The sequence below is a fragment of the Chiloscyllium plagiosum genome, unplaced genomic scaffold, assembly GCF_037043375.1.
Source record: "Chiloscyllium plagiosum isolate Xiang-an unplaced genomic scaffold, Cpla_swu_hap1 HiC_scaffold_24, whole genome shotgun sequence".
Classification (NCBI taxonomy): Eukaryota; Metazoa; Chordata; class Chondrichthyes; order Orectolobiformes; family Hemiscylliidae; genus Chiloscyllium; species Chiloscyllium plagiosum.
In genome coordinates, this window is record NW_028270162.1 from 1,757,716 (window position 1) to 1,781,855 (window position 24,140).

General features: G+C 43.3%; 1 protein-coding gene across 1 annotated transcript in view; it reads left to right on the forward strand.

Annotated features, from left to right (window-relative positions):
• The window catches only part of sbno1 (strawberry notch homolog 1 (Drosophila)), a 93,993-nt gene that overhangs the window by 2,460 nt on the left and 67,393 nt on the right, over window positions 1–24,140 (forward strand). The window contains exon 2 of the mRNA XM_043692636.2: window positions 21,163–21,294. Within this exon, the coding sequence (XP_043548571.1) occupies window positions 21,163–21,294 (132 nt within the window). The remainder of the gene's footprint in view (window positions 1–21,162; window positions 21,295–24,140) is intronic.

A 24,140-nucleotide genomic window follows, 5' to 3' on the forward strand; every position in this document is an offset into this window, starting at 1 on the left:
CCAGGCCTGCTTGCAATGCCAATATATCCTTCTGTAGATCAGATGACGACAAGCATTTCAGATTTTCTGTGGTCGACTATATGTTTGTGAGACTTCTCTATTTTCAATACTGCATTTCCTTTGAAATAAGTGCCAGCATTCCCCTTACCTTCCCTATTACCTCTTGAACTTGTATCCTAGCTTTTTGTTATTTATGCACAAGGATCCACAAACCTTTCTGTGCTGTAGCTTATTTTCATCTATGTATGAAGATACTTCATCTAAGCACAAACCTGCAGTACAATCCCCAATTACTTTCGTTTTTGCATCCCTTGGGTCCAATAACATGGCCCAGGAAGGTGACTTGGGCTTTGGCAAATTCACGTTTAGCTAGATTTACCACCAAGCCTGCCTTCTGAAGTCGATTGAATAAGTCCAATAAACACCTGTAAATGTTCCTTCCAGGAGTGATTAAAAATCACCAGGTCATCAATATACACCACACAGTTGGGTAATCTGGCAATGATCTTATTAGTTAGTCTCTGAAATGTGGCTGGAGAGACTTTCATACCAAGTGACATGACTTTGAACTGATGTCGTCCATTTGGTGTTACAGAAGCCGAAATTGTCTTTGCTTTCTCTGACAGAGGCACTTGCCAGTAGCCTCTGAGTGAATCCAACTTAGAAATGTTGGTTGCTTTTTCCGGCACAGTCCTTCAACTGTGATATTGGAAATGCATCAGTCTTTGTAATGGCGTTGACTTTGCGATAGCCCATATATAACCATTGGGTACCATCTGGCTTTGGCGCCGTAACTATAAATGGGCGAGCTTCAGTCACTAATTCACTTTGATTTTGCCATCTTGGAGCATGCATTATATATCCTTTTGAACCTGTGCCAATAGGGCTATGCCTGTAAGGATATTGCTTAATTGGAGCAGTATCTTCTATATCTAAATTATGCATAATTAGGTTAGTACTTCCCAGTTTATTTCCACATATCTCCCCGTGTGATAGTAAAACTCTTTCAGATCATTTTGATTTTCTTGTGGAATGTAACTCAGTAATTTATCCCAATTTTTGACAACTTCCTCATTGTCCACTTTGATTTGAAGAATGTCCAGTTCAGAATCCTCTGAATTTTGTTCGTTCTTCTGTGCTGTAATCATTAATACCTCCTCTTGCTTTCCTTCCCGATCAAAATACCTTTTCAGCGTATTTACGTGTCACACTGAGATTTCTTCCTATCTGGAGTCCTTATCAAATAGTTCATCTCACTCAATTTGATAAGGTTCACCTGTTATTGGAAAACCCAATTGCAAAATTGCTAATTTGTGATTTCTTATCCACTTCGGTTTCATTGTATGCTGAGATACGTTGAAATGCAGTCTAGCCAACTCTACAGCTCTATTTAATTGTTCCCTAAAATTTAATACATCCAAATGAGTGGTTTCTAAATTCTGACTTACTAATTTCTCCTTAATCAATGTTAACGGTCATCTTCATGCCCCAAAATTAATTCAAATGGACTGAATTTGGTCGATTCATTTGGTGCATCTCTGATTGCAAAAAGTACAAACTGAGCTCCCTTATCCCAATCATCTGGACAATCCTGACCTCAACATGGTCTTTAGTGTTTGGTGCCATCTCTCTAGCGATTCCAGATGGTATGCAGTACATCTGAGTTGCTTTATTCCCAAGTTATTCATAACCACCTTGAATAATTTGGATGTGAAGTTTTATCCTTGATCTGACTGAATCTCGATTGGTAGTCTGTAGCTAGTAAAACAATTAATTAGTTCTTCTACAATCCTTTTAGCTGTGGTGTTGCATAATGGGATTGCTTCTGGAAATCTAGTTGACACATCCATTATTGTTAATAAATACTTATTTCCACTTTTTGATTGCATACGCCCCCTAACTCAAACAATCAAGACTTGTGTGAAAGGTTCCACAAATGCTGGAATAAGTATTAAAGGTGCAGGTTTTATTACTGCCTATGGTTTGTTAATTAGCTGACGTGTATGACATGTCTGGCAAAATTCAGTTACATCTTTGTAAAATGTTATTGTATGCCTGTGTTTTCTCACCCCTAAATTGCCTCCAAGTGGTAACTTGTGCCAGTCGCAGCACCTTCTTTCTATACCCTACTGGCAAAATAATTTGATGAATCTCTGCCCATTTCTCATCTGCTTGAATGTGTGATAGTCTCCATTTGCTCATTAAGACATCATTTGTTAAGTAATAACACCCAGGGAGGCATTCACTCTCCTTCTCTCTGTATGTCTTTTGATGTAACTGAATTACAGCAGAGAGATGAGTTTAAAAAGATCAGCTTAGTAGAGCTAAAGATGCTTGCATGTTTATCTATTTGCTCCTTGTCTGTTCCACTTATCCGAAACTTTCTTAGATTAGGTAACGCTGTCAGCTTCCTTGTCTGTGCCTTTTGATCTCTCCTGCTTCAGCTTGTACCTATGCGATCTTGTAATCGTGCAATCAGGGAAAATTCCTGGATAAATATTTTCGACACCTTCAGTTGCCTGCGTTTTCCACTGGCTTTTCAACACGCCTAATGGTGAATCAGCTATATCATTTGCAAGGACAAATTGTATTCTTGGAGCAGAGAGTTTGTCCAGTAAACCTACCACAAATTCTCCACTCTTCTCTGGACACTCTCGCCTCACTTTACATAATTGAGCAATTTTTATCTCAATGTGAATTCCTGTTACCAGTACCTATTTCTGGCAGTAGTCCCTCAGATGTGCATATCTGCTCATCCTTCAGCATTACAGATTGAGAGGATCCTGTGTCCCTTAATATTGTAACCTCTCTATCTACTGCTCCTGGTCTATGTGAATAAACTTTACCCTTGCATGTATATTTTTTAAGCAGATCTGGCACTTGTTGCTTAATCAACCTCTGATCATCTTGTACATTCTGAGGCGGTTGTCTAACTTCCCTTGTGCGTCTTGTTACGAGTCCAACAAAAGTGCGAGGCTTGTCTAGTTTTTCTCCATCTGGTTTTCTCTTAGCCCACCAACAGTGTGATTTCATGCGGCCCAGTTTATTACAATGAAAACACCGGAGCCTTTCACCTCCATTTCCCTCTGGTTTCTTTTTTAAACCTGTGGTACGTTCTCCTTACCTTCATTGAGATCTACCTTTCACTTTGCATGTAAGGATTTCTTTGTGACCCAATTTCTATTCCACATGGACTGAAATTGATTTTGGAAGCCAAACCGAGTATTATGGACCAGTTAATAATCATCAGCCACTTCAGCTGCTAACCGTGCTGTTTTAATTCTCTGCTCTTCCACATGAGTTTGCACTACTTCAGGAAGTGAATTTTTGAATTCCTCCAAAATAATTACCCTTCCAAAGGCATCATAGGTTTGCTCGGCTTTTCAGGCTCTTATCTAGATATCAAAATTACTCTGTTTGATCCTTTCAAACTCAATATAGGTATTAACAAGTTTTGAGAAGATTTGTATCCTAGGTTGAGGTTTAATCACTAAACTGCAAGGTTCGTTTTCAGACGTTTCATCACCGTATGAGATATCATCATCACTGAGCCTTCGGATGAAACATTCTATTTGTGTTTAGGCTTCCTTGGGTTGGTGATGTCATTTCCAGTGCCACCCGTAAACAGCTGTACTTCCTGCACGAATGCTGAAGGAAACAGTTACCTAAATGTCTTAAATACAAACCTCCCCATAACACTCCACTAGCCAAAAGAATAGCAGAGCAAAACAGTCACCAAATGCTTAGAGAAATGATTAATGATGCCCACAACAGACTTTGTTAATACAACTGGGAAATTTCGCACCAAAACAACCTTACTCACTAATGCAACAGACCATGAATGGACCGACACAGTACAACAAACCATAGACGTTAGACAGTGACAAAGACAGAAAATGAAAAAGACTAGACCTGCAAAAAAAAAAACTAGACAAACTTGCACAAAATAACAACTCGGGCAACACAGAAGCATGGATAATAAACATATGTGTGACTGACCCTTAACAGACACTGCCAAAGCTGTCTTAGTAAGAGGATGAAGTTACAACTTCCGGGTGTGGAGAAGAAAGATTTCTTAGCAGCATTAGAAACCACACAGACAACCAACTCACAAGAAACCCAGCGAACTACAGACAGATAGTCTACCAATGTTAAGCAGGAAAAAGGAAGGAAACATACTCCATACACAAGAAAGGAATGCGCTAGAAAAACTAAAAATAAAAGAGAAAAACCTTGTTATCCTACCTGCAGACGAGGAATGCTTGACAGTCATTTTAAATTGGAGACTACGTTGAGAACGTGAACACACTACTTGCAAATACCAACAAGTACCAACAAGCGGCAATAGACCTGACCCCACAACTAGAAACAGAATCACAGTCCCACTCAAAACACCTCACAAATTTGGAGAAATACATAAGACCACTTCCAAAAAGTGAAACCAGATGGATCCAACACACTACGCTTTTACGGATTACACACAATTCACAAACCAGAGACCCCCCTCAGACCCACAGTTGGAACACTAACTTGCAGATTGGCCAAGGAGCTAGACCAAAGACTAAAACACTTAGTAGAAGACTTGCACCACTCCATACAAAAAATTCCTGAAGACCATCGAAGACAACAAGATAGAGGATGAAGTAATGGTGTCCTTTGACATACCAGCTCTGTTCACATCCATCAACATCAATCTGGCCAAGGAAACACTGACTGCACTATTTGAAGAACCAAAGACATTATCCACCAAACACCACCAACTTCATCAGCAAGAACAATATCATTAAGTAGTGGACCTATGCCTTACCACCCACTTCACTTCCAACAACAAAACCTACAGAGAAATCAACGGAACAACCATGGGATCTCTGCTATCAGGGTTCTCAGCAGAGGCAGTAATATAGAGACTCGAACAAACAGCTCTGCCAACCATCCAAGCCAAACTTTGGGTCAGCTACATGGATGACACCTTTGTCATCACTAAACAAAACAAATTAGAGATAACCTTGAAGACCATCAGTAATACCTTTACTGGCAGACAATTCACTAAAGAGGAGGAAAGCAACAACAAACTGTCATTCACAGATGTCGCAGTAGAGCGAACGAGCAATGGGAACTTCAAACCAGCGTCTACAGGAAAACAAAACATACGAACGAAATACTGAAGTCCAGAGCAATCATCCCAACGCCCACAAACAAAACTGCATTAGAACATTATTTCAATGAGCCACCACGCACTGCAGCGCAGAGGAAAATCACGTATACAGCGTATTCAAAAAGAACGGGTATCCAATGAACACGGTCTATCGATTTCTCAGCATCAAACCCTAGCAAGTGGACAAAACGCCTCTAGAAACCCTGTCTACTCTCGCCTACATCTCTGAGGAGCTTGCTCATCCTCACTCTTCCTCACTAAGCCTACCCTCCGTCTTTATCTCCAGGCTTTTAAGCTGACTTTCCTTTTTAAGTCAGTTTTTTTTTAAGTTCAAAAGCTCTTTTTTGTGCCCCCTCTTCTGCTTTTAATTGTAACTCAAACTGTTTCAATTCTGTTGCCCTTTCCTTATTTCTCGCCTCTAACTCGAGCTGCTTCATTTGCAATTGAGTTCTGCCATCTCTATAGATTGATGGTTTCTCCAGCATGTTTAAATGCTGAACTACTGTAATTATCTCTCCTTTGCTCACAGAAGCAGGCAGTTCCAATTCCAGTTGCTCTGCTAATTCTTGCAACTCCTGTCGTCTTCATTTTTTGCAAAATTTCCAAAGTCACCGCATCCACATACAGAAACATTTGGCGACTGAAAGAGCCATTGCTATCCAAGCTTTGTTTACCAACCAAACCAACACCCGAAATAAAGACACTAGCAGCTATCACTCGCTGTTTAAAATCCTGCAAAGAGCCCCCAATCTGCTATGGACTAAGCCAGACCACTCAACATTCTTAAGCAGACAGTTCAGATCATAACTTTGCAATTGGTTTAGGGAAGTGTACAGTGGAAATTACCTGGAATAAGTTAGCTAGGTTGACTACTAAATTTTAAAACAGACAAAACGTTATTCACAAAATCACACAATGAAACACAGAACAGAATAAAGAACCCCTACAGAACTCAACCTATCCAACTAGACTTAATTTTGCAGTTCCGAATATACACAATAGTCCCAATAAGCAAGCTCCCTTTAAAAACCAGTATAAATGGAACAAACACATGCCTAGAGGTTAAAGTTGAAGGGCAGAAAGAGAGCAAGTTTCTACACTCTTCCCTGTTGAATTCCAACTAGTTCAAGACTAAACTGAAACTGCTCAGCTCACCTAGAGAGTTGACCACTCCCCTTTATTTATACAGGCCACTTCTAAAACATTACCTCTTTGGCCTGAAGTCTCTTTGGCCATAAGCAAAAGACCTGTCAAAATCCTTTTCATCTCTGTACCAAACCAGACTGATTGGAGTAGTTCACAGGTCAGTGCAACACAGAGGGCCGAAGGGCCTGTCTGCATTGTGTTGTTCTATGTTCTATCTTCTGAGTCTGGCCCAGTTTAATACCCCTCTGAAAAAAATCAAAGGCAGAGTCTCCTTGAGCCACGGAACAGCTTTTAGAAAGAAAAAGGGACCAGCTTTGTGTCAATTCTCACCACTTGCTTTTCCAGCTAACTTTGTCATCTGTAAACCTGGCTAACTTGGATGTGGAGTAGATTCGTACTTCATATCCAAATTGTTAATGTTATTGTAACCAATTGTGACCCCAGCTTAATATATAACACACCTCATTATAGGTTGTTATTCTGAAAATGCCCCTTTATCCCAACTCCGTCTTTTATTCGTTAGTTACTCTAACCTTGTTAATATACTGCTCCTGAGCACCCAACGCCATAGGCTCTTAAGTAGCCTCATATGTTGTATCTTACTGAACACCTGGAAATCCAAACATGTTACATCTACTGGTTTCTTGTTGGGTATGATTTTCCCTTCAGGAAACCTGATGACTGTATTTGATTATGTTATGCATTTCTGAATGCTCTGTGATGCTTTATAATAGGTTGTAACATTTAATAGATGTTAAGCCAAATGGCATGTTGTTACCCATGTACATGTATTAATGCCCATTATCTTCTCCATATGTCATTGATGCAAGAACCTACCTGAAGTGATTTTTTTTTGTTTGATCCCAATTTTTTTGTTATAAATCTACTTCTGTTTTTCAGTTGTGGATGACATTATATAGACATAGAACAGTACAGCACAGAACAGACCCTTCAGCCTACGATGTTGTGCCGACCACTGATCCTCATGTATGCACCCTCAAATATCTGTGACCATATGCAAGTCCAGTAGTCTCTTAAATGTCCCCAATGACCTTGCTTCCACAACTTCTGCTGGCAACGCATTCCATGCTCTCTCATCTCTGTGTAAAGAACCCGCCTCTGACATCCCCTTTACACTTTCCTCCAACCAGCTTAAAACTATGACCCCCCGTGTTAGTCATTTCTGCCCTGGGAAATAGTCTCTGGCTATCGACTTTATCTATGCCTCTCATTATCTTGTATACCTCAATTAGGTCCCCTCTCCTCCTTTTCTCTAATGAAAAAAGTGCGAGCTCAGTCAACCTCTCTTCATAAGATAAGCCCTCCAGTCCAGGCAGCATCCTGGTAAACCTCCTCTGAACCCTCTCCAAAGCATCCACATCTTTCCTATAATAGGGCGACCAGAACTGGACGCAGTATTCCAAGTGTGGTCTAACCAAAGTTTTATAGAGCTGCAACAAGATCTCATGGCTCTTAAACTCAATCTCCCTGTTAATGAAAGCCAAAACACCATATGCTTTCTTAACAACCCTGTCCACTTGGGTGGCCATTTTAAGGGATCTATGTACCTGCATACAAAGATCCCTCTGTTCCTCCACACTGCCAAGAATCCTATCCTTAATCCTGTACTCAACTTTCAAATTCGACCTTCCAAAATGCATCACCTTGCATTTATCCAGGTTGAACTCCATCTGCCACCTCTCAGCCCATCTCTGCATCCTGTCAATGTCACGCTGCAGCCTACAACAGTCCTCTATACTGTCAACGACGCCTCCAACCTTTGTGTCGTCTGCAAACTTGCTGACCCATCCTTCAATCCCCTCATCCAAGTCATTAATAAAAATTACAAACAGTAGAGGCCCAAGGACAGAGCCCTGTGGAACACCACTCACCACATATTCTGCCTGGAAGTCTTTTCCTTCTACCACCACTCACTGTCTTCTGTTGGCCAGCCAATTCTGTATCCAGACAGCTAAGTTCTCCTGTATCCCATTCCTCCTGACCTTCTGAATGAGCCTACCATGGGAATATCATTTAATTGGGATTTGTGAAGCATTCCCTTGATTGTAACGAGATCTAAAATATAAAAACTAATGGCAGAGATTAGGAAAGTGACCATTTACTAAAATATGTAGCTGGGTTTCTCTACCTTTTTCTTGCAACCTCTTTCTGCTGATACTGTTTCCTGTTGCTTGCTGATCAACGTTCACCATATTGTTTTGAAATAATGTGTAGTGTGACTGACGTCCCTTCCTATTGGAAAGATGTTGTGAAACTTGAAAGGGTTCAGAAGAGATTTACAAGGATGCTGCCAGGGTTGGAGGATTTGAGCTATAGGGAGAGGCTGAATAGGCTGAGGCTGTTTTCCCTGGAGTGTCGGAGGCTGAAGGGTGACCTTAGAGGTTTACAAAATTGAGGGGCATGGATAGGATAAATAGGCAAAGTCTTTTCCCTGATGTCGGGGAGTCCAGAACTAGAGGGCATAGGTTTAAGGTGAGAGGGGGAAAATAGAAAAGGGACCTAAGGGGCAACTTTTTCACTGCGGGTAGTATGTGTATGGAATGAGCTGCTAGAGGAAGTGGTGGAGGCTAAGTACAATTGCAACATTTGAAAGGCATCTGGATGGGTATATGAATAGGAAGCGTTTGGAAGGATATGGGCCAGGTGCTGGCAGGTGGGACTAGATTGGGTTGGGCTATCTGGTCGGCATGGAGAGATTGGGCTGAAGAGTCTGTTTCCGTGCTGTATGTCTCTTTGACTCTATGACTCTCAGGATTAGAGTTTTGCTGTTGGTGTAATTCGACTTGTGTATTAATTGGATTTGCACTAGATCTACCTTGACAGATTGAAAAGAATTTTTTTTGTCTCACTTCAAATAATGATTTTCATTAAACAGACTATTTCTACTTTGATTTTAAGAGACACTGATTCAATTGGAAATGTTGGTCATGTCGTCAGTCCAGTTGCGAATGACTTGCTTGTCGATCTTGAGTTTATAAATCTGCAATTTAGCTCTATTTTGGGAAACTTAAGGCAGCTGGAATTGTGCACAGTACTCCAACTGAAGTCTCGCCAATGCTCTATACAATTGAAGCTAATCCTTCTTGCTTGTGTATTCTCATCCTATTATGATATAGGGCCTTCAAAATCTCTGTGGATAATGTTGGCAAGGTAATTTTATTGCCATTTCTGTTTGTGTTTGAAGGAAGTGATGAGGCATCTTGAACTGATAACAGTGAATGATTAAAGATATATTTCCCACACAGTCAAGATGTTGAGACCTAAGGAAACCTGAGGTGTTGTCATTTGGCTGCTATTAGAACATTTCCAGGTGATGGAGGTTGTGGGTTTGGAAAGTGCTTTAGTGCAACTTGCAGGTGTTACTGTGATTGGCCAATTAGTGTACATGGTAGTATGTGAAGTGCTGTAAAAGTAGGTTTCTTTAGCATCAAACTTATTGGAACTGCATTCATCTTGGTAACGTATTCCATCGTACTCCTTGTAAATACTGAAAATGACTTGGAAGTCAATTAATGCCTCTGCACCTCCTTCGGTACCCACTTTTTTTTGTTGTCTGGTTACATTTCTCGTTGAAAATGATACCAGGATGTTCACAATGGCCATTGCCTGATGCTTGTCCTCATGTTACAACAGATTGGGACTGATTGCTTTGTTATGAGCTGTTGCTACTGCTGTGCCATCAGCCAATATCCATACTTGTTTTTTTGTGGACAGGCCTTACCTAGGTGATTTTTCTACTACGTTGTTGACGCAATACCAGAATGGTTTAGCACCTCCAATACTATGAACGGATTCAGCAACACCAAGTGTGGCCTCAAAAACTAAGTTTGTTTGACAGAGATGTTCTTGGATTATCTTTTAGCTTTTCCTAATACCATTGAGATTCTGTTATTTCTGCTGGATTGGTCGGTTGAGCATGTCGGGTATAATTCCCACTAATCGTTGCTTGGCATGCCCATGCCTTGCTAGGTGGTAGAGGTTGAATGAATCTAGATGACCTGCTGCAGTGCAACTTGGAGATGGTGCACACGCCAGTAGTGGGTGGGGTGCCAATCAAGTAGCCAGCTTTGTGGTATCAAGCTTCTTAACTAATGTTGAAGTTGGACAGTTTAGACTGGCAGGGGGGACTGAGTGATTTCAGGATGACAGCCTGTGCCTAGTGAATTGCTGCGAGGATCAATGCTGGGACCACAATTATTTAGAATAAATATTATGATTTGAATGCGGAAAGTGAGTGTACCAGCTAAGTTTGTGGATGACGCAAAAATAGGTTAGAAGGCAAGTGGTGAGGATGAGAGTCGACAGCGATATAAATGGGATGAACAATGGACAAAAGTTTGATAGAATATAATGTAGGGAAATGTGAGGTTCTGCATTTTACCAGGAAGAATAGAAGAGCTGAGTTATTTAAATGGAGAAAGATGGCAGAAAGCAGAGAGATGTGGGTGTCCTTGTGCACAGATCACAAAAATCTAACATCCAAGTTCAGGTATAAGGAAGGCAAATGGAATGTTGGCTATTATTTCAAAGGAAATGGAAAATAATATTAAGGAGGTCCTGCTAAAACTTAACATGGCATCAGTCAGGCCACAGCTGAAATACTGTGAACAGTTTTGGTCCCCTTATCTCAGGAAAGAAATATCAGCCTTGAAGGCAGTTCAAAGAAGGTTCATGAGTCTGATGTTTGGCATCTGGAAGAATTGTCTTATGAGGTTTGGCCTGTACTTATTGGCTTTTAGAAGAATGACGTGCCTTATTGAACTACACACAATTCTTAGGGAGCTTTACAGGATAGATGAAGGTAAAGGAAGACTGGGAATTATGGACAGAACAAAAAGCAAAAAGGAGAATAAGAAAAGTAATGCATAGAGAAATCAAGGGCCAGGCTCACACAGGGCCACTGAGAAATAATGGGGCAATTGTACGAGTGATGTTAACAAGTCCGTCCTTAAGGCTTTATACCTCAATGTGTAGAGTATTTGCTATAAAGTGGATGAATTAATTGCACATATAGATGAAAACAGGTATGAGTATCCAGGTGTATTCAATACTGAGGAAGGGCAGCTTAGTATGGCTGGCAGCAAGACAGAGAGCAGGCAGTCTAGGGCAGTGAGACCGGGTGCAGTTTGCAAGGCAGCTGGAGTGTGCAGCCTGTTGCAGAGATGAAGTGCAAGCGGGGAAGCTTGAGCCCTTTTGAGGAGTGAGTTCAGCATGGCTCAGTGCTTATGGACTGTGGTGTTGAAATTTTAACTGTTTCTTTGCTTTTCTACTTATTAGTAAGAAGAACTGTAATGTTTAACTTTTTAACTTGATTTTCCTGATTTTTCTTCTTTTGTAACTAAGGTTTTGTACTTTGGTACCTTTGTACCTAAGCTGGTGCTGTAAGTGGCGATTTGTAAATTTTTCACTGTACTCATGAACGCACAGGACAATAAACCTAAATAAATTCCAAAACCAAAAGGGTGATGGAGTTACATTACTGGCTAAAGAGGAAATGGATGCAATAACAAGGATGGACATTAGTTCCAATGATGTGGAATCTGTGTGAGGAACACCAAGGGGCAATAAACATTGTGTATAAACCCCAGACACTTGGAAATGCTGGCAAAGACAGTGAATAGGAAATTAGAAGCATGCAACAAAAGAACATCTATAATCGAAAGACTTTAGTCGGCATATAGATTAGGCAAATGAAATGAGTAACAATCCCACAGAGGAGGAATTCCAGGAGAGTACACTGTTTTCTAGACCAATATGTTGAGGACCCAATTAGAGAACAGGCCATCCTCACTAGTCCTGTATTATGATACAATGTGAAAAGGAATAATTAGCAATCCACAGATTGCTGGAGAAACTTATGTTGAGAAAAAGTTCATTTCTTTGTACAGTTTTTGCTTCAGATTTCCAGCATTCTCAGTTCTTTTTGTTGATGTTAATTGGCTGTCTAGTTGTGTGAGGCCTTGGAATGACCAACTATAATATGATAGAAATCCCTTTTTTAAAGTGCAACATGATTCTAGACTAAGGTCCTGAATCTAAATAAAAGAAACCATGGTATGAGGGGAACGTAAAAACTGAATATAAAAGTTCCTTTAGTTGTGGAGAGAGAAAAGGATTGAAGACAAGTGTATGGTACCTTTGAGTCAGAGTCAGGAAACTATAATGGTGAGCAAAGATGTAACTGACCAACTAAATACATAATCACAGGAATCATTGGAAAATCTCTGCACGTCTGGAAGCATCTGTGGAGAGCAAACAAAATTAACATTGAGTCCAGTGACCCTCCTCCAAAATATGCATTTAGTTGACGTGCACAAAAGGAGAACACGAATAACATTGCAAAAATGTTGGGGGACATAGGGCTTAGTCAGAGAGAGGAACTGAAGAAAATCAGCATTGAGTAGGAAATAGTGTTGGGGAAATTGATGGAGGTGAAGGTTGATAAATCCCCAGGCCCTGTTGGTCTATGTCCCATAGTGAAGATCTGGATATCCAGTTGGGGTCTCTTGGTTCTGCAATCGGTCAATAAACACTCAATCGATCTGGCTTTTCAGATTTCGCTCTTTATTTTTCTTACAGCCGGGCACAGTGTACAGAGACACAAACGTTATACACTTCCCTGTTCCTTAGGAGCTGCGTGCATGGCTTAAAACAGACATTTTTATACTTGAGGAAATGTACAGGCTATGATCGCATAGTACATTCCGACAATTGCCAATCCGTACACGATGTTGTTTACTTTGTCCAATGATATTTCCTGGGAATCAATTTTGTTTTCCACACTCAGGCCACCCGTATCTCACTAACCTAGCCACTGCATCTGAAGGTCAGTTAGGATGGCCAGTAATGGCTTATCTAGTCTAGTTATTTCTATGCTGTAAAGGGAGCTGCTAATCTCTGTTGAAGCAGACTGTGGTTAGTCAATTATACAGCTATAGCAGAATTGTCAATTTGCAGCCTAGAAGCCATTTTATTGCCACCTAAGTTATTAAGAACATCTGTTAAGTGGTTGTTCCTGACAACAACTAGTTACCTCAGCCTGTATTCAGGTTTCAGATCCTCAGTAGTACTTAAGTGGTCTTAAAAATGGTGAATATGTTGGCTATCATCTTTAAGAATCCATAGACTTGGGAACCTTCCTGTAATTTGAAGGATAGCTAATGTAACCCCTCTATTTACAAAGGGAGGCCAACAGAAAACTGAGATGAAAAATGTGTTGCTAGAAAAGCGCAGCAGGTCAGGCAGCATCCAAGGAGTAGGAGAATCGAACTGGAACTAAGACTAGTCAGTCTGACGTCTGTACTGAGGAAAATGCTGGAGTCTGTTGTAAAAGATATACTAGCTGACCACTTGGAAAACTGAACAGGACTAGATTCTCAACAAGGAAACAAATCTACTGCAATTCTTTGTAACTTTGGGTTGATCAGGGACGTCAATGGATGTGGTTTATTTGGGTTTGCAGAAGGTTTTCAGCACTGTCCCATTTTAAAAAAATTAGTGGTGTATAACAAAATCTCATGGGATTGGGGTAATGAATTGAGATGGCTTGAACACTGGTTAGCAGATGGAAAATAGAGTAGGAATGGGCGGCACGGTGGCTCAGTGGTTAGCACTGCTGCCTCAGCACCAAGGACCCAGGTTCAATTCCAGCCTCTGGCAACTGTCTGTGTGGAGTTTGCACATTTTCCCCAAGTCTGTGTGGGTTTTCTCCCGGGTGCTCCAGTTTCCTCCCACAATCCAAAGATGTGCAGGTTAGGTGAATTGGCCATGCTAAATTGCATAATGTTCAGGGATGTGTAGGTTAGGACATTAGGCAAATATAGGGGTAGGGGAATGGGTCTGGATAGATTACTCTTCAGAAGGTCAGAGTGGACTTGTTAGGCCGAAGGGCCTGTTTCCACACTTTAGGAATTCAAAAAAAAGTCTTTATCCGAATCCAAGCAGTGATTAGTGGGATACTGCATGAATCAGTACTAGACCAGTTATTCACCATACATAATGATTTAAAATGTGGGAGCTAAATGTAATAGCTTCAAATTTGTAGATAACAAAGCTGGGTGGAGGATACAGTGATTCATTATGATTTGGACAAGCTGAGCAATTGGTCAAATGCATGGCAGGTGCAATATAATGTGGATGTTAGGTCATCCAATTTGGTAGACAAATAGGGCATATTCATATCTGGCTATGTGATGAAATAGGCAAAAGCACAGTGAGACCTGAGTGTCCTTGTATACCAGTCACTGAAGATAGGTGCAAAGGACAGTGAAGAAGGCAAGTGAAATGTGGACCTTCGTAGGGTGAGGATTAGCATACAGGAACAGGTATGTCTTGCTGCAATTTTACAATGCCTTAATGACACCACACCTGAGAGATTGTATACAGTTTTGTTTGTTATCTAAGTGAAAATGCTGTTGCTGCGGAGGGAGTTCAGTAGAGGTTTACCACACTGATTCCTGAGATGTTGGGACTGCTGTATGAGGAGGTTAAATTAGTAATTTTTTCACTGGAGTTTGGTGGAAAGAAGGGGATCTCATAGGTACCTATAAAATTCTGGCAAGATAGATGAGAGTTTGTCGAAAGGATGTTCCTAGTGACTGGGAAAGAAGCAGGAATCTGTCAGAAATATGGGGCAAGCTATTAGGACTACAATGAGAAATTTTCTTCACTCAGTTTGGTGATCCTGTGGAATTCATGGCCACAGAGGGCAGTTGAGTCCAAAATGTGTAATTTCATGAAGGAGTTGGGTATAGCACTTGTGGCTAAAGGGATGGGGAAAAAAAAATGGGGGAAGGAAGATCCAGGCTATTGAGTGGATGCTCAGCCATACGAAAGAATGGTGAAGCTAGTTTGAAGGGCTGAATTTTCTAAAGAAACTTAGCAGGTTTTGCAACCATTTGTGGCGAGACAACTGTTAACATTGAGGTAAAAACAATGACTGCAGATGCTGGAAACCAGATTCTGGATTAGTGGTGCTGGAAGAGCACAGCAATTCAGGCAGCATCCGAGGACAGGCAAAATCGACGTTTCGGGCAAAAGCCCTTCATCAGGAATAAAGGCAGAGAGCCTGAAGCATGGAGAGATAAGCTAGAGGAGGGTGGGGATGGGGAGAGAGTAGCATAGAGTACAATAGGTCAGTGGGGAAGGAGATGAAGGTGATAGGTCAGGGAAGAGAGGGTGGAGTGGATAGGTGGAAAAGGAGCTGGGCAGGTCGGACAAGTCCGGACAAGTCGAGTTGGTGGAGGTTAGAAACTAGGATGAGGTGGGGGAAGGGGAAATGAGGAAACTGTTGAAATCCACATTGATGCCCTGGGGTTGAAGTGTTCCGAGGCGGAAGATGAGGCGTTCTTCCTCCAGGCGTCTGGTGGTGAGGGAGCGGCGGTGGAGGAGGCCCAGCACCTCCATATCCTCGGCAGAGTGGGAAGGGGAGTTGAAATGTTGAGCCACTGGGCGATTTGGTTGATTGATGCGGGTGTCCCTGAGATGTTCCCGAAAGCGCTCTGCTAGGAGGCGCCCAGTCTCCCCAATGTAGAGGAGACCGCATCGGGAGCAACGGATACAATAGATGATATTAGTGGATGTGCAGGTAAAACTTTGATGGATGTGGAAGGCTCCTTTAGGGCCTTTGATGGAGGTGAGGGAGGAGGTGTGGGCACAGGTTTTACAGTTCCTGCGGTGGCAGGGGAAAGTGCCAGGATGGGAGGGTGGGTCGTAGGGGGGCGTGGACCTGACCAGGTAGTCACGGAGGGAACGGTCTTTGCGGAAGGCGGAGAGGGGTGGGGAGGGAAATATATCCCTGGTGGTGGGGTCTGTTTGGAGGTGGCGGAAATGTCGGCGGATGATTTGGTTTATGCGAAGGTTGGTAGGGTGGAAGGTGAGCACCAGGGGCGTTCTGTCCTTGTTGCGGTTGGAGGGGTTGGGTCTGAGGGCGGAGGTGCGGGATGTGGATGAGATGCGTTGGAGGGCATCTTTAACCACGTGGGAAGGGAAATTGCGGTCCCTAAAGAAGGAGGCCATCTGGTGTGTTCTATGATGGAACCGCTCCTCCTGGGAGCAGATACGGCGGAGGCGGAGGAATTGGGAATACGGGATGGCATTTTTGCAAGAGGTACGGTGGGAAGAGGTGTAATCCAGGTAGCTGTGGGAGTCGGTGGGTTTGTAGAAAATGTCAGTGTCAAGTCGGTTGTCACTGATGGAGATGGAGAGGTCCAGGAAGGGGAGGGAGGTGTCAGAGATGGTCCAGGTAAATTTAAGGTCAGGGTGGAATGTGTTGGTGAAGTTGATGAATTGCTCAACCTCCTCGCGGGAGCACGAGGTGGCGCCAATGCAGTCATCAATGTAGCGGAGGAAGAGGTGGGAAGTGGTGCCGGTGTAATTACGGAAGATCAACTGCTCTACGTAGCCAACAAAGAGACAGGCATAGCTGGGGCCCATACGTGTGCCCATGGCTACCCCTTTGGTCTGGAGGAAGTGGGAGGATTCAAAGGAGAAATTGTTAAGGGTGAGGACCAGTTCGGCCAAACGAATGTGTGTCGGTGGAGGGGTACTGTTGGGAACGTCTGGAGAGGAAAAAACGGAGGGCTTGGAGGCCCTGGTCATGGCGGATGGAGGTGTAGAGGGATTGGATATCCATGGTGAAGATGAGGCGTTGGGGGCCGGGGAAACGGAAGTCTTGGAGGAGGTGGAGGGCGTGGGTGGTGTCTCGAACGTATGTGGGGAGTTCCTGGACTGGGGGGGATAGGACAGTGTCGAGGTAGGTCGACATGAGTTCAGTGGGGCAGGAGCATGCTGAGACAATGAGTCGGCCAGGGTGGTCAGGCTTGTGGATCTTGGGAAGGAGGTAGAACCGGGCAGTGCGGGGTTCCCGGACTATGAGGTTGGAAGCTGTGGGTGGGAGATCTCCTGACGTGATGAGGTTGTGTAAGGTCTGGGAGATGATGGTTTGGTGATGGGGGGTGGGGTCATGGTGAAGGGGGCGGTAGGAAGAGGTTTCCTCGAGTTGGCGTTTGGCTTCAGCGATGTAGAGGTCAGTGCGCCAGACTACCACTGCGCCCCCTTTGTCCGCTGGCTTGATGGTGAGGTCAGGATTGGAGCAGAGGGTTTGGAGGGCTGCGCGTTGTGAGGGTGAGAGGTTGGAGTGGGGGAGGGGGGTCGACAGGTTGAGGCGGTTAATGTCCCAGCGGCAGTTGGAAATGAAGAGGTCGAGGGCAGGTAATAGGCCAACGCGAGTCCAGTGACCCCGGATACTGCTGGACCAGGGTTTCATCAGCAATTTGCTTTTGTTGAGTTCAGAGATTGGAAGCAGCTGTTCGCAGGTAAAAGGATGGCTGGAAAATGGGAAGCCTTCAGAAATGAGAGAACAAGAATCCAGAGAAATTATATTCCTGTCAAGGTGAAAGGGAAGGCTGGTAGGTATAGGGAATGCTGGATGAGTAAAGAAATTGAGGGTTTGGTTAAGAAAAAGAAGCATATGTCAGGTATAGACTGGATAGCTCGAGTGAATCCTTAGAGTATAAAGAAAGTGGGAGTATACTTAAGAGGGAAATCAGGAAGGCGAAATGGGGACATGACATAGCTTGGGCAAATAGAATTAAGGAGAATCCAAAGGGTTTTTACAAATATATTAAGGACAAAAGGGTAACTAGGGAGAGAATAGGGCCCCTCAAGGATCAGCAAGGCGGCTTTTGTGTGGAACCACAGAAAATGGAGATACTAAAGGAATATTTTGCATTAGTATTGACTATGGAAAAGGATATGGAAGATATAGACTGGAGGGGAATAGATGGTAGCAAAATGTCCATATTACAAAGGAGGAAGTGCTGGATGTCTTGAAACGGTTAAAGGTGGATAAATCCCCAGGACCTGATCAGGTGTACCTGAGAATTCTATGGGAAGCTAGAGAAGTGATTGCTGGGCCTCTTGCTGAGATATTTGTATCATTGATAGTCTCAGGTGAGGTGCCCGAAGACTGGAGGTTGGCAAATGTGGTGCCACTGTTTAAGAAGAGCGGTAAAGAAGCCAGGGAACTATAGACTGGTGCGCCTGACCTCAGTGGTGGGCAAGTTGTTGGATGGAATCCTGAGGGACAGGATGTACATGTATTTGGAAAGACAAGGACTGATTCGGGATAGTCAACATGGCTTTGTGCGTGGGAAATCATGTCTCACAAACTTGAAGAAGTAACAAAGAAGATTGATGAGGGCAGAGCAGTAGATGTGATCGAGGTGGACTTCACTAAGGCGTTCGGCAAGGTTCCCCATGGGAGACTGATTAGCAAGGTTAGATCACGTGGAATACAGGGAGAACTAGCCATTTGGATACAGAACTGGCTCAAAGGTCGAACCTCCACTCCCGGCACCTTCCCCTGCAACCGCAGGAGGTGCAAGACTTGCGCCCACACCTCCCCCCTCACCTCCCTCCAAGGCCCCAAAGGAAACTTCCATATCCGCCACAGATTCACCTGCACCTCTACACATATCATCTATTGCATCCTCTGCACCCGATGTGGCCTCCTCTATATTGGGGAGACAGGCCGGCTACTTGCGGAGCGTTTCAGAGAACACCTCTGGGACACCCGGACCAACCAACCCAACCACCCTGTAGCTCAACATTTCAATTCCCCCTCCCACTCCACCAAGGATATGCAGGTCTTTGGACTCCTCCATTGTCAGACCACAACAAAACGACGGTTGGAGGAAGAACGCCTCATCTTCCGGCTAGGAACCCTCCAACCACAAGGGATGAACTCGGATTTCACCAGTTTCCTCATTTCCCCTCCCCCCACCCTGTCTCAGTCAAATCCATCAAATTCAGCACCGCCTTCCTAACCTGAGATCTTCTTCCCGACCCCTCCGCCCCCACCCCAGTCTGACCTATCACCCTCACCTTGACCTCTTTCCACCTATCACATTTCCGACGCCCCTCCCCCAAGTCCCTCCTCCCTACCTTTTATCTTAGCCTGCTGGACAAACTTTCCCCATTCCTGAAGAAGGACTTATGCCCGAAACGTCGATTCTCCTGTTCCCTGGATGCTGCCTGACCTGCTGCGCTTTTCCAGCAACACATTTCCAGCTCTGATCTCCAGCATCTGCAGACCTCACTTTCTTCTCAAAGGTCGAAGACAGAGGGTGGTGGTGGACGGTTTTTTTCAGACTGGGGGCCTGTGACCAGTGGAGTGGCACAAGGCTCAGTGCTGGGCCCTCTACTTTTTGTCATTTACATAAATGATTTGGATGCGAGCATGAGGTACAGTTAGTAAGTTTGCAGATGACATCAAAATTGGAGGTGTAGTGGACAGCGAAGAGGTTTACCTCAGATTACAACAGGATCTTGAACAGATGGACCAATGGGCTGAGAAGTGGCAGATGGAGTTTCAATCACATAAATGCGAGGTGCTGCATTTTTGGAAAGCAAATCTTAGCAGGACTTCTACGCATAATAGTAAGGTTCTAGAGTGTGTTGCTGAACAAAGAGACCTTGGAGTGCAGGTTCATAGCTCCTTGAAAGTGGAGTCGCAGGTAGATAGGATAGTGAAGAAGGTGTTTGGTATGCTTTCCTTTATTGGTCAGAGTATTGAGTACAAGAGTTGGGAGGTCATGTTGCGGCTGTACAGGACGTTGGTTAGGCCGCTGTTGGAATATTGCGTGCAATTCTGGTCTCCTTCCTATCGGAAAGATGTTGTGAAACTTGAAAGGGTTCAGAAAAGATTTACAATGATGTTGCCAGGGTTGGAGGACTTGAGCTACAGGGAGAGGCTGAACAGGCTTGGGCTGTTTTCGCTGGAGCGTCAGAGGCTGAGGGGTGACCTTAGAGGCTTACAAAATTGAGAGGCATGGATAGGTTAAATAGGCCAAGTCTTTTCCTTGGTGTCGGGGAGTCCAGAACTAGAGGGCATAGGTTTAGGGTGAGAGGGGAAAGATATAAAAGAGAGCTAAGGGGCAACGTTTTCATGCAGAGGTTTGTACGTGTCTGGAATGAGCTGCCAGAGGGTGTGGTGGAGGCTGGTACAAATGCAACATTTAAGAGGCATCTGGATGGGTATATGAATAGGAAAGGTTTTGAGGGATATGGGCCGGGTGCTGGCAAGTTGGACTAGATTGGGTTGGGATATCTGGTCGGCATGGACGGGTTGGACCGAAGGGTCTGTTTCTATGCTGTTCATCTCTGTCTCTATAACACTATGGGCAATTTAGCGTGGCCAATTCATCTAACCTGCACATCTTTGGGCTGTGGGAGGAAACCGGAGGAAACCCACGCAGACACAGGGGATGTGCAAAGTCGACACAGACAGTTGTCTGAGGTGGGAATTGAACCCGGCTCTCTGGCACTGAGAGGCAGCAGTGCTAACCACTGTGCCAATTTCTGAGCAACAATCCCAAACAAGCAGACAAAACGCATCCAGAAACCCTATCCCCTCTCCTCTATATCAAAGACATCTTGGAAATGACTGCCAGACTGTGCCACCCACAGTTGAGGCTGGGTCATCAAGTATATTCAAGGCTGTGCTAGACAACGGGAAAAATATATCAAGAATAGTTTGCCTTTTCTGTTTTTCTTGTACTGCAAGTTAAATCTCAAATCTTGGAAGCAACTGAAAGTTTCACAATTATGTAGGGGACATAATTTGAACCTGCAAGCCTTCAATATAAATCAACCATATACTCTAGCAACAAGGTAGTTAAACTGAAGCATACCAGAATATGCAAGAGAAGCTGCTTTTGTCGACTGCTCTTGTGCTTTTTCAATTCTATAAATTTTCTTTGAGAATGTCATACTATGAACAGTGGAGGCTTTTTTAATATGCAATCCTGGTGTAGCCTTGTTTTTATTTTAATCTACAGATGACAGACCCAGGTCAGGATCTTCTACTTGCTGCTTTGAGTGAAAGTGGAATTAGTCCTAATGACCTCTTTGATGCGGATCCACTTGACACTGGCTTGATGTCGCCTCTGCCATCCAGTGGCTTACAACAGGTAAAAGTGGTTTTTGATACCTAATTTTGTATGTTAATTTTAGTCCACAATTTTCTTGTTTATTTTGGGCATGTTATTGTAACTTGTGCCATTCTATATTGTATCTTTATCAACAGTTTGTCAACAGTATTCCTCATTAAATGGAAGGGGAAGCTAGTATTTGTATCGTGTTTGTGTAACTTCAGCTGGTAGTTTGCTGAAATTCTGAATGTGTATTTTAACAAAACATACAGAAGGGTCATGTTCTATTCAACAAACAGCTAAAGTTCAGTTTTGACTTTTAAAAAGCAATCGGGTAATTCCTTTTATTCTTGAATGGATTTTGCTGGCTAGGGTGGCATCTTTTTTGCATGTGCCTAGTTGCCCTTGAACTGATTTGGTGGCTCTCTAGACTGTTTCAGTGGATAGTTTTATTTAAAGCCATTACATGATAAGCAAAATAGTATAACAATATAGTACTGCAGTGGAATGTCAATATGATTTTCTGCATTTAGGAGTAGGACTGAATTTAGTCAGGGAATGTCTGTCCATAAAGAATGCAGTCTACTATTTCAAATAGTTTTCCCAACTCCTTACTCAATGTCCATCAGTTCTTTAGTACTTGACTGAGAACAGGACAATTTCTGCGGTGAAATCGGAGCCTGGGACTCCGGTGAGCATGATAACACTTGCTGTGCAGATATTTTTTGTCCCAAAGCTTGGTTGATATGTTGAGGTTGTGTAGTATTTTTCGTTCTGCTCGTCTTTCGTGACAACAGTTTGTGTTAAGGTTTTATGTAAATAAAATGTTGCAAAACACTTAAGAAGCATCATCATGTTGGGTAGCAGCAATGGCCAGCAGTTTAGGCAAAAACAGGTTTTAAAGAGCTTGTTAAAATGAGGAAAAAGTGAAGAGATTTAGAGAGCTCAGAACCTTAGCTGAAGGCATGGCCATCAGAATTGGAGTTGCAGAAATCTGGATGGTCAGAGCTCTTAATTAGAGAAGCGCAAATATGTTGGAGCCTGATAGGACTGGGGGACCAAAGTCAGAAAAGAGCAAAGTAATAGAAGATAGTGAAAACAAGAATGCAAATTTTTAAATTTAATGTATTGCTGAACTGGGAGCTAGTGTAGTTCAGTAAACGTGGGCAATGAGTGAAACCATTCCTGAAGAAGGACTTATGCCCAAAACGTCGATTCTCCTGTTCCTTGGATGCTGCCTGACCTGTGCTTTTCCAGCAACACATTTTCAGCTCTGATCTCCAGCATCTGCAGTCCTCACTTTCTCCTCCAATGAGTGAACAAGATTTGGTATGAATCAGGACTTGGTTGGCAGAGTTTTAATTGACCTTGTGTTCATGGAAGGGAGAACATGGGATGTTAGTGAGGAGTGTGTGGAATTGACGAAGTCTTTTGGTAACAAAAGCATTGACAATCTAGTGGGTGAGTTGAGGCAGAGTTGGAGTGGATATATTAAATTGGAAAGTATGCACAAAACATCTTACAAGGATTTTACCAGGACTGTAGTGTTTAAGTTAGGAGAGGCTGGAAAAGCTAGGACTTCTCTCTCCCCCCAGAATGTCTGAGGTTGAGGGATGACCATATTGAGGTTTATAAAGTCATGAGGGACATTGATAGGGAAAGATCTTAAGGTGGGGAAGTTCACAACTAGAGGGTGTACCTTTAAGGTGAGAGGAGAAAGATTTTAAAGGTGGCAATATTTTCACACGGGATGGTTTGTAGGTGGAATGAACTGCCAGAGGAAGTGATAGATGCAGGTACAGCTACAGCATTTTAGAGGTTTGGGTGGATATGTGAATAGGAAAGGTAGAGAGGGATGTGAGCTAAGCATAGGCAAGTGGGACCAGTTTAGTTTGGGAACATGGTCGGCATGGATGAGTTGGACCTTGGACTGTTTGCGTGTTGTGTGACTCTGAGATGACATTCCAGATGTTGAAATGGGCAGTATGGTGAAGCCACCTATGTAGTTGGTTACACAAATCATAGTCGAATATGACACTTGCGGACAAGAGAAAAGGAGGGAAATAACAGATTAAGGTAGTCTTGGATGCGTTCATGAATGCCTTGCATTTGAGGGTGAGGTTGGAAGAAATAAACAGGTTTAAGGAGGCTTTTGCTGGAGAGAAAAGATGAGATTGACCTTTGATGCAGGAATGATGTTGGAGTAGTGAACTGATTTCACAGGGGAGAGCAAGGTCATGTTATGATTGCTAAACTAAAACACAACTGCAGTGCTGGAAATTTGAAATAAACTAGGGTGGCACAGTTCAGTGGTTAGCACTGTTGCCTAGTGACACCACGGACCCAGGTTCAATTCCACCCTTGGGTTAGTGTATCTGGAGTTTGCACATTCTCCATGTTTGTGTGGGTTTCTTCAAGGTGCTCCATTTCCACCCACCGTTCACTCCAAACACTGTACAGGTTAGGTGGATTGCTAAATTGCTAGTAGTGTCCAGGGATATGCTGGCCAGTTGGATTAGCTGTGGGCATTGCAGGGTTACAGGAATAAGGTTCGAAGGTTGAATCTGGATGGGATGCTCTTCGGAGGATCTGTGTGGACTTGATGGACTGAATGGCCACCCCCCCCCCCCCCCACAACCCCAAACTACTAGGGATTCAAATTCAATGATACAACAGAAATTACGAGAGAAACTTGGCAAGTTTGGCAGCAACTATAGAGGTGAAACAATTCATGCCTCAAGTCCAGTGTGATTTTAATTACGGTGTTTGGATTTGTTAACTTTAATTTGAAGTCATGCTAATATTCAACACCAATATCCCTGCCACTTGAACTTTTTGATAATCTGCCCTCCAATTACTCAGTCTTGCTCTTGTCTTCTGGACAT